Source organism: Miscanthus floridulus, chromosome 1 (assembly GCF_019320115.1).
Source record: "Miscanthus floridulus cultivar M001 chromosome 1, ASM1932011v1, whole genome shotgun sequence".
Classification (NCBI taxonomy): domain Eukaryota; kingdom Viridiplantae; phylum Streptophyta; class Magnoliopsida; order Poales; family Poaceae; genus Miscanthus; species Miscanthus floridulus.
The window spans coordinates 34,337,288-34,350,620 of NC_089580.1; the positions used below are offsets into that span (position 1 = coordinate 34,337,288).

The following is a 13,333-nucleotide window of genomic DNA, read 5'->3' on the forward strand; positions in this document are numbered from 1 at the left end:
ATTGATATTATCATGTATCTAGATATAGTGTAAATCTAAATGTATAATAAAATCTATGTATTTAGAAAGCTAAAACACATTATATATAAATGAAATCGAGGAGTATAATATAAACTACTCCAAGTAGAGAGATTGCACGGAAAAAAGAAAGAAAGAAAATTGGTTGATTCTTTCCCACGAGCTGGGCTTCTCCATTGCTTCCTGCTGGGCCTGTATGGGCCGGCCGATCTCCTGCTATCTGCTGGAGTCGCCAACCGACATAGATCTCATCGTTGATCGTTCCCGTAATCCCGTTCACCTCCCCGCCCCCCCCCACCCACACACACACGTTTACCTCCCTCTCGCTCTCTCGTAGCTTCTGTCCTGCGGGCTGCGGCGACGGCTGAGCGAGCAGCCGCCCTCTTCGTCGGGCCATTCGACGGCGACGAGCATCCACCTGGTATGCCCTTCCCTGTCCTTCTCTTCCCTTGCTGCAGTGCGAAACCGTGCACCTCAAACCCTAACGTAAGCAATTTGTATCCGGATCCGGATCTGACCCGATTACATGCATATGCGTTATACACGCTAACTGCGATTTCTTGCATAAAGTCATCGGTTATACGTATGCACACGCATGCCCTATGCTCGATCCGCCACTGAGTCCTTAGAGCTGATGGGCTATGGATCAATCCCTCCCTTCTCTGCATTGCTAGAGAGGTTGACAGGGGATGTGCATAGATCCCGATCGCAGTATGATTAATGTTAGGTAAATTTCATCCATCAGTATTGGATAGATTTGATTATGTACACAGTGTGAATCTCTTAGCTCGGAGGATTATGGATCATACTGCTGTGTTTGTCATAAGTCAATGTATGATCTGGGAATGAACTGTTTTGGGTACTAAGTGGGGGAAAAAAAGGAATCGGTGGGTCTGTGATTGCATTAGATTGATGTTATCTTGGAAGACATTTGGTCTCTGCAGTGAGAAATATTTAGGTGGTATTGCTGAGTCTTCTGAGCACTACATAAATAGGTTGCATTTGTGCAGTTTTTAGGTATATCAGTATATTTTACAGGGACATTCTGTGGTAAAAGGGTTTAGGTTCAAACAGTGGGTATTTCTTGTGTTTGCATTGTTACCTGTGTTATGTTTTGTTGCTATGGAATAGGCAGTACTGTTTATGAACCTGGGAGCACTTAGGATTATAGGTATGGTGTTTTGCAACAAACACATATTACTCAATGACTGAAGCATATCTTGTAAATCACGCGGATAGCTTTTTTTGTTGGTTTGATATTTTTTTATCTGTTGTTATTTTGTCTGATGACACGATCACACGATATTAGTAAAAAAAATTGACATGTGATATGTAGCAGCATAAACAACCAATTTATTTGGAACTGATTCTGAGCACCCATTTTCTGTTTTTCATTGCAGCTCTGTAGGTTTTTTGTACTATACTTTCTAGTGGTTCTGGCCTTCTTGACACAATGGTGAAGCTGACAATGATAGCTCGTGTCACTGATGGCCTTCCACTGGCAGAAGGGTTGGATGATGGGCGAGATCAGAAGGATGCTGATTTCTACAAGCAGCAAGCTAAACTTCTTTTCAAGAACTTGTCAAAAGGGCATCATGAAGCTTCACGGATGTCAATTGAGACAGGGCCCTACTATTTCCAGTATCCTTGTGCTGTTTATGGTCCTTTTTTTATATATATTCTGAACAAGCCTTGCTTCTGCATGGCCATGCAAGCCATATGATTTATATATGATGCATTGATGATTGATGCACATCAAGCCATTGCATATTTGCATTTATATTGTTCTGTTGATCTGAAGACCAAAATATTTGTATATCAGCATAAATAGAAATGGAGAACTGACTGCAGTTCAACAAAATAAAAGAAGGCCTCGTATGTCAAAGGGATCTGCATGGTTTTCCTGCAACGGATCCAGAAATGTCTATATTAATAAGACTACATACCTTTTCTCATTAGTGGTTTATTTTATTTTCTGTTTCATCATTCTTTGTTTAAAAAATATTTAAAAGACACCAATCAGCACTCAGCTAATCATGCTTGTGGTTTAATCCCTCCTGTTTTAATCGTTTATTGACCGTATTGTTGCGCCTTGATTCAAATGTATAGCTACATCATTGAGGGCCGAGTATGTTATCTGACTATGTGCGACCGCTCTTATCCAAAGAAACTTGCATTCCAGTACCTGGAAGATCTGAAAAATGAATTTGAGAGGGTCAATGGAAACCAAATTGAAACTGCTGCAAGGCCATATGCTTTTATCAAGTTTGGTATGATTCCTGAGTTCACTTGACAGCATTGTTTTCATTTATCATTTCAAATTCTACTGCCTGAGAACTTATGCCTGTTTCTGTTTATAGATACATTCATCCAGAAGACTAAGAAATTGTATTTGGATACAAGAACTCAAAGAAACCTCGCAAAACTGAACGATGAGCTCTATGAGGTGCATCAAATTATGACTCGCAATGTTCAAGAGGTTCTTGGTGTTGGTGAAAAGCTAGACCGTAAGATCATCATTTTCTGCCAACGTTTCATTATTTGCAAGTTATTAAACTGCTATACTTGTTTGTGACATGAATCCAAAGATTAAATTATTAGTATGACCAAGGTGCTTTTTCTTTAAACTGGCCTTCTTTTCTTTTCTTAATAGGAAGTATATATTCACCCCATTGCCTTGTTCAAGGCCTTAGCATTCTTTTTTGTTTTCTTTATTAGCCTCAATACTTGTTGCATTTTAAACTGCCATTTTCTGATGGTCCCCACTTGTATTTCATCTTTTCACCCCATTGCATAAGTTTGTCTGCATTAATAACAACTTTCATTCTATGCATGCAGAGGTCAGTGAAATGTCAAGCAGGTTGACTTCTGATACAAGAATATACGCAGATAAGGCAAAGGACCTCAACCGGCAGGTATCCATGTGCTTAATTGCATAAAATTCATGGTTTACATTTGCCAGATGAGCTGAGTTTAGAATTATTCATCAATCCAGAAGGAATATCAAATCTATACAGTGCTTGTTGGATAGTAGTAGTATCGTGCTAGCCTCATTTGTAGTTTCAACTATATAAAAAAAGGGCGTACCCAGTGCAGAGAGCTCCCGCTCTGTGTGGGGTCTGGGGAAGGGTGTCAGTGGCAAGCCTTACCCTCGCCTGTGCAATGCGAGGAGACCACGACTTGAACCCAGGACCTTCCGGTCACAGGCGGTAAGACTCTACCGCTTGCACCAGGCCCGCCCTTCTTGTAGTTTCAACTATAGTTGATTTTATTATAACCTATCCTTTCACATAATTCAATTGTTTGGTTGCATACTGTGATTTTAATGTTGGATTAGGGTGTGTTTGGTTGAGCTGTGGCTGTGGGAAAAAGCTTCTGTGGGCTGTGAGCTGTGGGAAAGCTTCTGTGGGCTGTGAGCTGTGGGAAAGCTGAAAGCTGTTTGGTTAAACAAGTATAAAATATACCTTCTATCTTTATCTCTCTTGAAACAACTATGAAAAAGCTTTTTATGCCACCAATTTCGAAAAGCAGAAAGCCAAAAGCCAAAAGCAGGGTCAGACCAGCTTTCAAAAATGTACTACGGAAAAGCAGCTGCTTCTGAAAAAGCAGCCTGAAAAAGCAGCCCCTTTGGTTGGGCTTTTGGCTTTTTGGGCCAAAAGCCAAAGCCAAAAGCCCAACCAAACGCACCCTAAGTTACAAGTTGTGGCCTCAGCTTTTTGTCACCTGCATGCTAGAACTATAAGTTTCAGAATATTTTGAATTTGAGAACCATGGGTTTTTATGAATTGCATGTCCTACACTTCCAGCGTTACCTTGACTGTTTTGACCATATCATTTCGTTGACATGCAAAATTTTCTAATACCAGGCATTGATTCGGAAGTATGCTCCTGTCGCCATTGTCATTGGGGTAGTATTGATGCTCTTTTGGCTCAAGAACAAGATATGGTGATTGTACAATATGAAGGAAACTGGGCCCTGTTACAACACCAGAGAAGAACAGATGTAGAAAAAACCAGGTCGATTCTGGATCAAGAAGATGCTTTGGTGACTTGTATCCCGTATCTGCCCATTCAAGCGAGTACTTGAGCTGCCCTTTGCTCCGCCCTATAAGCTAGTATATTAAAAGTGAATTCGTTGTAGTGCAGACCTTATAAAAAACTCAGATTTTGTGCATCCGTGGAACTCGTAAATACAAGAGCTCTGTAGATTTGACTTTACGACAGCGGGGTTGTAATTTTTCAGGCGGAACTCAATGTAAGGATTCAGGCTGATCTGATGAGTTGACTTCACTTCGGCATGCTTATTAGCTGCCCAATGTGCCCTGATTTAGTGATTTACACAAGGGCCTGTGCATTGTATGAGCGGGCTCGTACAGTGTATGAGCATGAGCTACTTGCTAAAGACGTGTTGGCGGCGACGTTTATGAAAGATGAAGATTGTGAGTTGGCTGGCGGCGTCACGGATATTCTTTCCTTGCGATTGAGGGCATGTTGCCTTTCAGCGTGACCACGACTACTGTATGCGATTGTTGGACAATGCATGTGCTTCACCTTTCTTACTGTTCCATCCAGCCTCTTTCTTCGAGAGAGAGATTGCTGACCGAGAGAGTCAGGATTATGTTGTCGTGACGAATTCAGTCACCAGTCAACACAGCAGGGAACGCAGAGTAGGCTGATCTTATTAATCTGCTTTGCTTGATTGCGACGACCGACGAGACGACTCTCCTCCTCGACTCATGTCACAGCAAAATTGCGCTGCAGATCATCATGGCCCATGGGTTCCGGTTTGGGCTTGGGTTGCTGCCTACTACCATGCCATCTACCAATCGCCATCCACTAAAAAAAAAACTACCAATCGCAAATTCGACTAGTCTAGTAATACCAGCAGATCGACGGCGTTAGTGGGGGTGATTGGTGAAGCATCTCCTTGGTATTGCGCGCAATTATTGGTTGATGATCCAATCTTTTTTTTTTCTACCACTGGCACCCCGCACGTTCCTAATCCTAATCATGCAAATGCAACGAACACAGCCGGCCTGCACTTTGTCCCTGCCAAACGCCAAGGATTGGGCGGCTGTGATTCCCGGCAGAACCCGAGTCTCCGTGGCAACTGAACTCACAGCCAAGTCTTGTCTAGCGAGCGCGGCCAAAGTCGTGTGCGCGTCGCCACGGGGTCGGGCACTCGGGCTGGGTGGACTGTGGCCGTGCTCTCGCGCACAGGAGTGTCAGTGTCACACTGTCACGTCGGGAGGGAGACTTGGTCCCGGCGGCGGCACAAGCGCCGACATCTGGCAATGATACTGAAGCGTGCTTGTTCACGCAGGCTCAGAAGTCGACAGAGCGTCGGGTCGTAACATTTGGCGCCACAACGGCAGCTCCATGGATGCCGCCACCGGCCTGCTCCAGCTGCAACGCATGGCATGCCCCCGCCCCGCTGTCTAGGAGACGGAGACGACCCTCTGTCCTGACCAAGCTACTAGTACTGAGTCCTGACTACTTCTTGCTCAGCCCTGCTCCCCGTCTATCTATATATACACATGCAGATGCAGCTTTCCTTGCCAGGCCTGCCGGAGCCAAGAACCAGAGCGCAAGCTAGCTAGTTAGCTGCATTCTGGTTCCTGAAAGCTCAAAGTCGAGTGGAAAGAGTACGCTAGCTAGCTAGCTGCCGGCCTAGCTCTGAAACGCCTAATAATGGCTTCCAAGCAGATGCTCCTGCTCGCCGTCGCCGTGGCCTTCCTACCGGCGCTCGACGCCGCCACGGAGCACTGGGTGGGCGACGACAAGGGCTGGACGCTCGGCTTCAACTACACCGCATGGGCCCAGACCAAGCAGTTCAAGGTCGGCGACACGCTAGGTAACTAAGCACTCAGCTCAGCATGCATCCTCATCGACATCGATCATGCTTCTTGTGCCAAAAAAAAACTCGTTCTCCGATACGGCGATAAGAGATACCAGAGAGACTGAGGACCTGATCAAGTTGGTTGCCTTTGCGCGTGCATAATTGCAGTGTTCAAGTACAACAAATCCAGCCACACCGTGGTGGAGGTCAGCGGCGCCGACTTCGCGGCGTGCAGCACGCCGGAGGCCGCCAAGGTGCTGGCCACCGGCCGGGACCAGGTCGCGCTCGACAGCCCCGGCCGGCGGTGGTTCGTCTGCAGCATCGGCGCGCACTGCCTCAACGGCATGAAGGTCAGGATCGACGTCCTCGCCGCTGACGACAACTCTCCAGTGGCTCCGCCGCCGTCCGGCCCCGCGTCCAACGTCCAGGCGCGCCTCGCGCTGGCCGTGCTCGCGGTCGCGGCCGTGCTCGTGCTCTAGGCTGCCTTCTTGTCTTCTTCTACGTCTAAGTGAACCGGACATTCTATGTCGTCAGATTGTCAGGTCAGAACTGTGTTTGGGGCCGCTCCGGTCGTCTCCTGTATGAGCGAGCGCACGTGTATGTGATTTCATCGTGTACTTTTCTTTCTCGAGGGAAAAATTCATGGTGTATTTAATTTGTGTCCATTAATATTCTTTTAAACTATGGCAATGATGATTAAACTAAACCCACTTGGGATCTCCCACTTATATGTTGGTGACGATCAGCTGCTTGATGTTGTTTACTTTCTTGAGATTGTTCCATCTTGTATATATATGGTGTACCAAATGTGTTTTGCAATTGTTTGCGCTGCAAATACAGTTCAAGTTTCAACATGGCAAGTACGCAGTTCTGCAACCGTGTACTCCCTCCGGTTTCACAAAGAATGTCGTTTTGGACAGCGACACGGTCTCTAAAAAAACAACTTTGATCATTACTTTTTCTATAAAATATTTATAAAACATAGTCAATATATACTTTTATGAAACTACATTTCGAGATGAATCTACTTACATCACTTTCATGTTTTCAAACTCAAACTACAAGAATTTATTTATATTCAAAGTTTAAAATGTTTGACTTAAGACAACCTTAAAACGACATTCTTTAAAAAAACCGGAGGGAGTAATTGCTAGTAACACGTAATTCAGTTTGTAAAACTCGGTTGGAACTTGGAACTAGATGGTTTTAACCGTGCTTCAAAATAAGGCCCCGTTTAGTTGCCAAAAAAATTTGCATAGTAACTGTCACATCGAATCTTGCGGCACATGCATGGAGTACTAAATGTAGACGAAAAAAAAAACTAATTACACAGTTGGTCGAGAAATCGCGAGACGAAACTTTTAAACCTAATTAATCCATAATTAGACACTAATTACCAAATACAAACGAAATGCTACAGTGAACAAAAATCCAAAATTTTTTGGATCTAAACGCACCCTAAACAGCGCTCAAATGCCAAAAATAGTAGCTGTAGTGTCTCTGCTCCTTGCAACAGGGAGGAGCGGGAGCCCTTGCGAGCATGGATGCCACCTGTTTGCATGTGCTCCGTAGTTCAAACTTCAAAGTGATTATTTTCTCGTTTAAAAAATAAAGTGATTTTTTTTAACTGGTAGCGTCCTAGAGTAAACAGTTTTGGCGATCATATAATGCTGGTTGCAGCCAAATTTGGAGGGAGCCAAAGTTAGGGCGGCAATGACCTCGTCCAGATTTTGCATATGTTTTGATTTCGTTTAAAATAACAAAGATAAGCTGCCAACTATATTAGAATACAGACCGGGTCAAACAACAGAAATATAACGGAGCAGTATGACCACAACAACGAAAGCAACAATGAGAACAATTAAAAACAACACACACTACATCATAGAGTTGGGTTGGGACATCAACACAGCACGTTCGCAGGTTGGTTTCTGGACTGATTTAGGCTGGCTGGTACTGGTTTGTTGTGAGAGAAAAATACTGTTAGCTGGCTAGTTTGGGTCGGCTGAAACCAACAAGCGAACAGGGTGAATGAAGCACCGCCAAACCACACCACTGAAAGAAGGCACAACTGATGTCACTCTGCAATCAGCCTAACACAATTACTGGATGACGAAACTTCGAGTCAACATGGCTTGATATTGGTGTGCACATGCATATAGGATGACAAAACTTCCAATTCAACATGGCTTGATATTGGTGTGCACATGCATATATAGTCACTTCCGAATTTTGGCAACTAACCAAATAAAAGCTACTCACTCTATTCCAAATTATAGATTTCTCTAACTTTAAACGAATTTATAAAGAAATATTTTTTCACTACTACACAAAATCTTTTGCGCAACGTTTCCAAAATGGCCTCCGAGGTGGGCGGCCTAGTTGCCCGCCTCGGTTACTCAAGGTAGGGCAGCCGGGCCAGCGATCGCCTCGGTTAATACTTAACCGCCTCGGTTAATACTTAACCGAAACAGGCACTGTAACGTAACCGTCTCGGTTAATGCTTATTAACCGAGGCGGTTGTCCTAATGCAACTGCCTCGGTTAATACATTAACCGAGACGGTTGGCCTAAAATAACCGCCTCGGTTATTAAACTTAACCGAGGTGGGCCTTTTAAGGAGCCCGTCTCCATAAATGCATTTTCAGAGGCGGGCACCCTATAAAGCCCGCCTCCAAAAATAGTTGCCCAACCCACAGCCCAGAAAAGGCCCACATCTGTCCTCCTACCGGGCTCGTATATATGCAAGAGTTAGGGTTCCCAGCTCCCCACTTGCAGCCCCTCCCCTCCCCACTCGCACACGCAACATCCCGCCGCCCCTCTCCACTCCTAGCCGCAGCATCCCGCTGCCCCTCCCCTCCCCACTCGCAGCATCCCGCCGCCCCTCCCCACTCACAGCCGCAGCATCCCCTACCCCTCCCCTCCCCACTCACAGCATCCCACTGCCCCTTCCCACTCATAGCCGCAGCATCCCGCCACCCCTCCCCTCTCCACTCGTAGCCACTCCTCTCCGCGCCCCAACTCTCCCCATCCTGCCGCCCCTCCCCTTCCTGAGCCCAGACTCTCTCTCTCTCTCTCTCTCTCTCTCTCTCTCTGAGGTGGTGTTCTCGTCAGATCCGGTGGGGGCTAGAGTGGCCTCTCCGGCGGCGCGCCCACAGGGGCGGGCAACCTCGCTCCTCGGTGGCGGAGGCCGTGTCCAAATTTGGCGGGGGCGGCGTGCCCGCAGTCCGGCGGCCACACCCTCGAGCAGAGGTGTCATGGCCTTCTCTGACGGCCACGGCCTCGAGCAGGGGCTCCATGGCCTTCTCCGACGGCCACGTCCTCAAGCAGCGGATGGGGCCTCCTCCCCCGGCCCGGTGGCTCCCCAAATCCGATCCCAGCGGTGGCGGCTCCCTAGATCTGGTCTAGGAGCGTAGCGCGGGGACGCTGGATCCGACGACAGCTCGGCACGGGAACATCGGATCCGCGTGGGGATGCGGCGGCGAGGGGGCTGAACGAAGCAGACGAGCTCGCCGGTGGGCTCCAAAACGGGGCTCACTGGTGGGCTCTAGGCTTTTTTTAATTCATTAACCGTGGCGGGCATTTGCAAGGAGCCCACCTCGGTTAATCGATTAACCGAGGCGATTGCCGTTAAAGCACGATTAACCGTGGCCTTTTGTTGGAGGCGGTTGGAAAAATTGCCTCGATTAATAAAAAATGCCCGCCTCGGTTAAGTTTTGTGTAGTAGTGTTTCTTGAAAACGCAAAAGGTTTATGCGTCTTTGTATTAAGATAGAGATAGTTGTTTACAATATGCCTTCGCGGCTCTCTAGGGAAGGCTTAGAATATATGGATATCCCTTCGTTGGATCAGAAACAACGACCAGAAGGGAGGGGGTGAATGGGAGCCACAAATTTCTTTCGAAACTTTCGATCATTGTCCCAAAATCACCTACCCAAAACCCCATGATGTCCATGACCCAAATGATAGGGTGGATGCTCCCTAGGAACATAGCTGGAGACCACAAAGGCATAACAACAGACGCTAAACGAATCGGAGCTCAAATGAACAAACCTCGGAAGAAACAGTACGCTAGCAACTTACATTGGACCTGTTCGGGAACTGCACCGGACATGCCTGGTAAGCACGACCTCAGAAAACCTACCGAACTAAGCACAATCAGCAAATACCAGACACATCTGGTATGCTGAACAGCACAGAGTGACTTTGGGAGAAAAATAAAAAACCCTAGCAAATGGTGTCCAAATATTATGAAATTTTAACCATAGCCTCTAGACACCTTGAGCTATGTCTCCACCAAATTTCTGCCCCAAAAATAGAAAGTTTGTCCTACCGGACATGTCCGACATTCATACCAGACACAATCCTAGTTTTGCCCCTAGATATTTTGAGTTGAACCATTTAACCTGAGGGCTTTATGGTCCAACTCGAGGTAATCTTCATCCGACGGCCATCGCGCCCTTCATGAGATAGCTTCGCCTCGATGTGAACTCCTCGATGCCGCCATGTGCCATCCGTTCCTCCTCGAAACCTCCACCTAGGTTTTGAGGCCCAAACCCGTGAAACCGTTCACCTGATGGTTTTGAGGCCCAAACCATCAAACCGTCCGCTAGTAGCGTACTCCATACGTATCCCCCGCCACTCGACATGTGTCACCCCTGTCCTCGACTAGCCGGCCACCAAGTCCTCCTGAGCCTCGCTCGACTCGTACGTCCGCTGTCTTGACTCGGTCAACACGGTCCCTCTCATGTACACTTGTGCTTGTCGATGTCCTAGATGTCCACCACCGTGGCTGGTCACTCGGCCTCCTGGTCCCTCTGTCCAAGCCTCACGTCCATCCTTCACCACTCCTGGTCTATCAGCATGGCACGTCTCTACTTGACCTTCACCTCGTCATCGACCACCGCCTCTGAGCTCCACACCTACACACCACAAGCCAAGATACATGTCGCACAACCCAACTCACACCAAAGTTATCTCACAAACTCAACCTAGGTTGTGGATCACGTTGATAATCACTCATAACAAAACGAACTACAAGGGCACATATCAACCTTGTGTTCACAATCTCCCCCTTGATGAGTGCATTGTCAACACCAACACATGAACATCTTGAGCAAAAGAAAAAGAAGAAGAAGAAAAAGAGAAAACTCACCCAAATGACCAAAAGCCAAAGAAAAGCCAAAAACAGGGTCCTTTGAAATGAGCAAAACTCGGTCTCCAAAGACATGGGCAACGACTCGACGCAACCAAGTAAAACACAGTTAGCCCTCAAGAAGAGGCAATAGGCTCAACACCACTAGCAAAGCTCGAAAAGCCAGAAAATTGCTAGACCCTCTAGAAGAGGCAAATGCTGAACACATCTAGCAAAAAGCAACTCAGATGCAACTCCCCCTGAACAAATGCAATCTCCAAAATGAATGTATGCACTCAACAAGCTCTCCTTTGAGTTTTGTGATCTCTCTCCCCCCTTGTTGACATATGCACACATCAAGCACTGAGAAATGGTCACTCCCCCTCAGTGTTTTCCTAAACGCTAAACGGTAAACAGTCGGTCACCTACCGTTTAGCCATTATTCGAGCAAAACGTTCCATTAAACGGGCTAAATGGCCAATTAAACAGGGTAAACGGGTGATTAAACGGAAATGGCACACCGCCATGTAGCGTTTACATGATGTTTAAATGGGCTAAATGGCCGTTTAGGTGAACAGTGCTCCCCCTCAAAATATGCTATGAATGCAAGGAATGCTGAGATGCAAAAGCTTCAGGAGTATAGCAATCAGATTGAAAAGATGCTCTAACTGGTGCTGTTATGTGTGTGTAGCAATAACTACAAGTGCTAGCAAATGCTCAAACTGATCAAGTGAAACTATCGGCACGAAAATGCGTCGACACACAGCAAGCCGAAAGGATCTGCTTAGGATGAGCCCGAAGATCCGCTTGGCTTCAACGCAGGGTTAACCGATCCTGCGTATTTCTCCCGAGGCATGCCAGTTAATTTGACCTGCAATTAACAAGGAGAGAAAGTTTATCAGTAATTTAAGGTGGAACATACCGGTCTTTGCCCAGATAGTTCCAAGTGTGTCGCTTCGGGAGCAGCCAGAGGAGAAAATTGACTAAATAGCCGATACGCACAGAAATCGGCTGTTACGGACAGTAAAGCTTATAGATCGTGATTGATTTTATATTGATAAATACAATGCCCGTAGATGTAAGTGAAATCATCAGCTAGGTGGATATTACCAGTGTGAATCATTGAGCCGATGAATCTAATCAAGAAATTATATAACATACAAACAAATCGACTATCTAATACAAATGGACCTATGAACACTCTAAATCTAATCTGTTACTATCAATAGTGAGGTTCGACCGGATCGATGGTAGCTATGATGATAATAACAAACTAAAACCTTAGAATCCGTAAAACCATCTATACTTTGATAGGCTTTTTGAAAGACATGCTATACGTGAAGGCTCAAGCGAATCAGCTAAAATAGCCGATTCGGGTGAAAAGGGACTACAATATGTGAACAATCGACTATTTCATATGGACAAACCTATGGACTCATCAGACTTAACCTACTATCTCTAATAGTGGGTTTTGATCGGATTGATGCAGCCATGATAAAGATAACAAATTAAACCCTTAAAGTTCATAGATCTATTCACGCTTAACAGAATCTTAGATGCACACTGTAGGCATTAAAGCACAGGCGATCGGCTATTTAGCCGATGCAGGCATAGCAAACAGTTAAGGTCACGCCTGATCAAGAATAAACCTACAAACTAGCATCCTCCAATCTACAATGCCATTTGTGGGGATCGACCGGATCGTTGCAGCCATAATAGCGAACTATAGACCAGATTTAACTAGCCAACAAACCTCTTCAAGATCATACGTGCCTTAATCGTGTACTATGCATGATCAAGATCGAAATAGAGCAGCCAATGAAACGTAACCCGTCGCTCAGAGTAAGAAACATTGTTTTATGGCAAAGCGAACAACAGACTAAAAGGATATGAGGCCAATCTAAAACGATCTCGACCAGACAGATTGATGTTGCTGCAAACTAATAGCAATAAGAACAGCAGCAAGATCGATAACTTAATGAATCTACCCAAAGGATGCCACCCTTAGGTAGAGCCGATAACTTGACCTTAATCTAATTCGAGCAGTAGAGGTCGACCGGATCGATGCAGCCGTACTTGAACTAGACAAGAGTCGATAACTAGCTTATACTAGAGTTCATAGTGGAGGTCGATCGGATCGATGCAGCCGTACAAACCAAAGTATAAGCCATGATAGTACTTACATACAAGCTAGAGGTCGGTCGAACTGATGCAGCCCTGCTTGTTGAAGAACTCGCTGAGATCTACACTACTCCTACTCCTAAGGGTTGGCATGGAACCAAAAAAAGTAAATTGTGTTTGATTGATTGGATGTCCTTTACAATAGCCAGGGTCCAATATTTAT

The 13,333-nt window shown here is 45.9% G+C and overlaps 2 protein-coding genes across 2 annotated transcripts; both read left to right on the forward strand.

Annotated features, from left to right (window-relative positions):
- Window positions 1-303: 303 nt before the first annotated feature.
- On the forward strand, window positions 304-4,322 carry LOC136478216 (25.3 kDa vesicle transport protein SEC22-1-like). Its single transcript, XM_066476577.1, has 6 exons — window positions 304-439; window positions 1,419-1,659; window positions 2,128-2,288; window positions 2,379-2,525; window positions 2,857-2,933; window positions 3,885-4,322. The coding sequence occupies exons 2-6, from the start codon at window positions 1,472-1,474 to the stop codon at window positions 3,966-3,968; spliced, it is 657 nt and encodes a 218-aa protein (XP_066332674.1). The 5' UTR covers window positions 304-439; window positions 1,419-1,471; the 3' UTR covers window positions 3,969-4,322.
- Window positions 4,323-4,724: 402 nt separating this feature from the next.
- Window positions 4,725-6,484, forward strand: LOC136478227 (blue copper protein 1a-like). Its single transcript, XM_066476586.1, has 2 exons — window positions 4,725-5,872; window positions 6,026-6,484. The coding sequence occupies exons 1-2, from the start codon at window positions 5,710-5,712 to the stop codon at window positions 6,334-6,336; spliced, it is 474 nt and encodes a 157-aa protein (XP_066332683.1). The 5' UTR covers window positions 4,725-5,709; the 3' UTR covers window positions 6,337-6,484.
- Window positions 6,485-13,333: the final 6,849 nt, after the last annotated feature.

What these genes read in the sequence shown, in the direction of transcription:
- LOC136478216 (XM_066476577.1), top strand. Translation starts at nt 1,472, where the DNA reads ATGGTGAAGCTGACAATGATAGCTCGTGTCACTGATGGCCTTCCACTG. An exon ending in ACAGGGCCCTACTATTTCCA is followed by an intron (nt 1,660 to 2,127) that starts GTATCCTTGTGC and finishes TCAAATGTATAG; the next exon opens with CTACATCATTGAGGGCCGAG. An exon ending in ATATGCTTTTATCAAGTTTG is followed by an intron (nt 2,289 to 2,378) that starts GTATGATTCCTG and finishes TTCTGTTTATAG; the next exon opens with ATACATTCATCCAGAAGACT.
- LOC136478227 (XM_066476586.1), top strand. Translation starts at nt 5,710, where the DNA reads ATGGCTTCCAAGCAGATGCTCCTGCTCGCCGTCGCCGTGGCCTTCCTA. An exon ending in CAAGGTCGGCGACACGCTAG is followed by an intron (nt 5,873 to 6,025) that starts GTAACTAAGCAC and finishes GCATAATTGCAG; the next exon opens with TGTTCAAGTACAACAAATCC.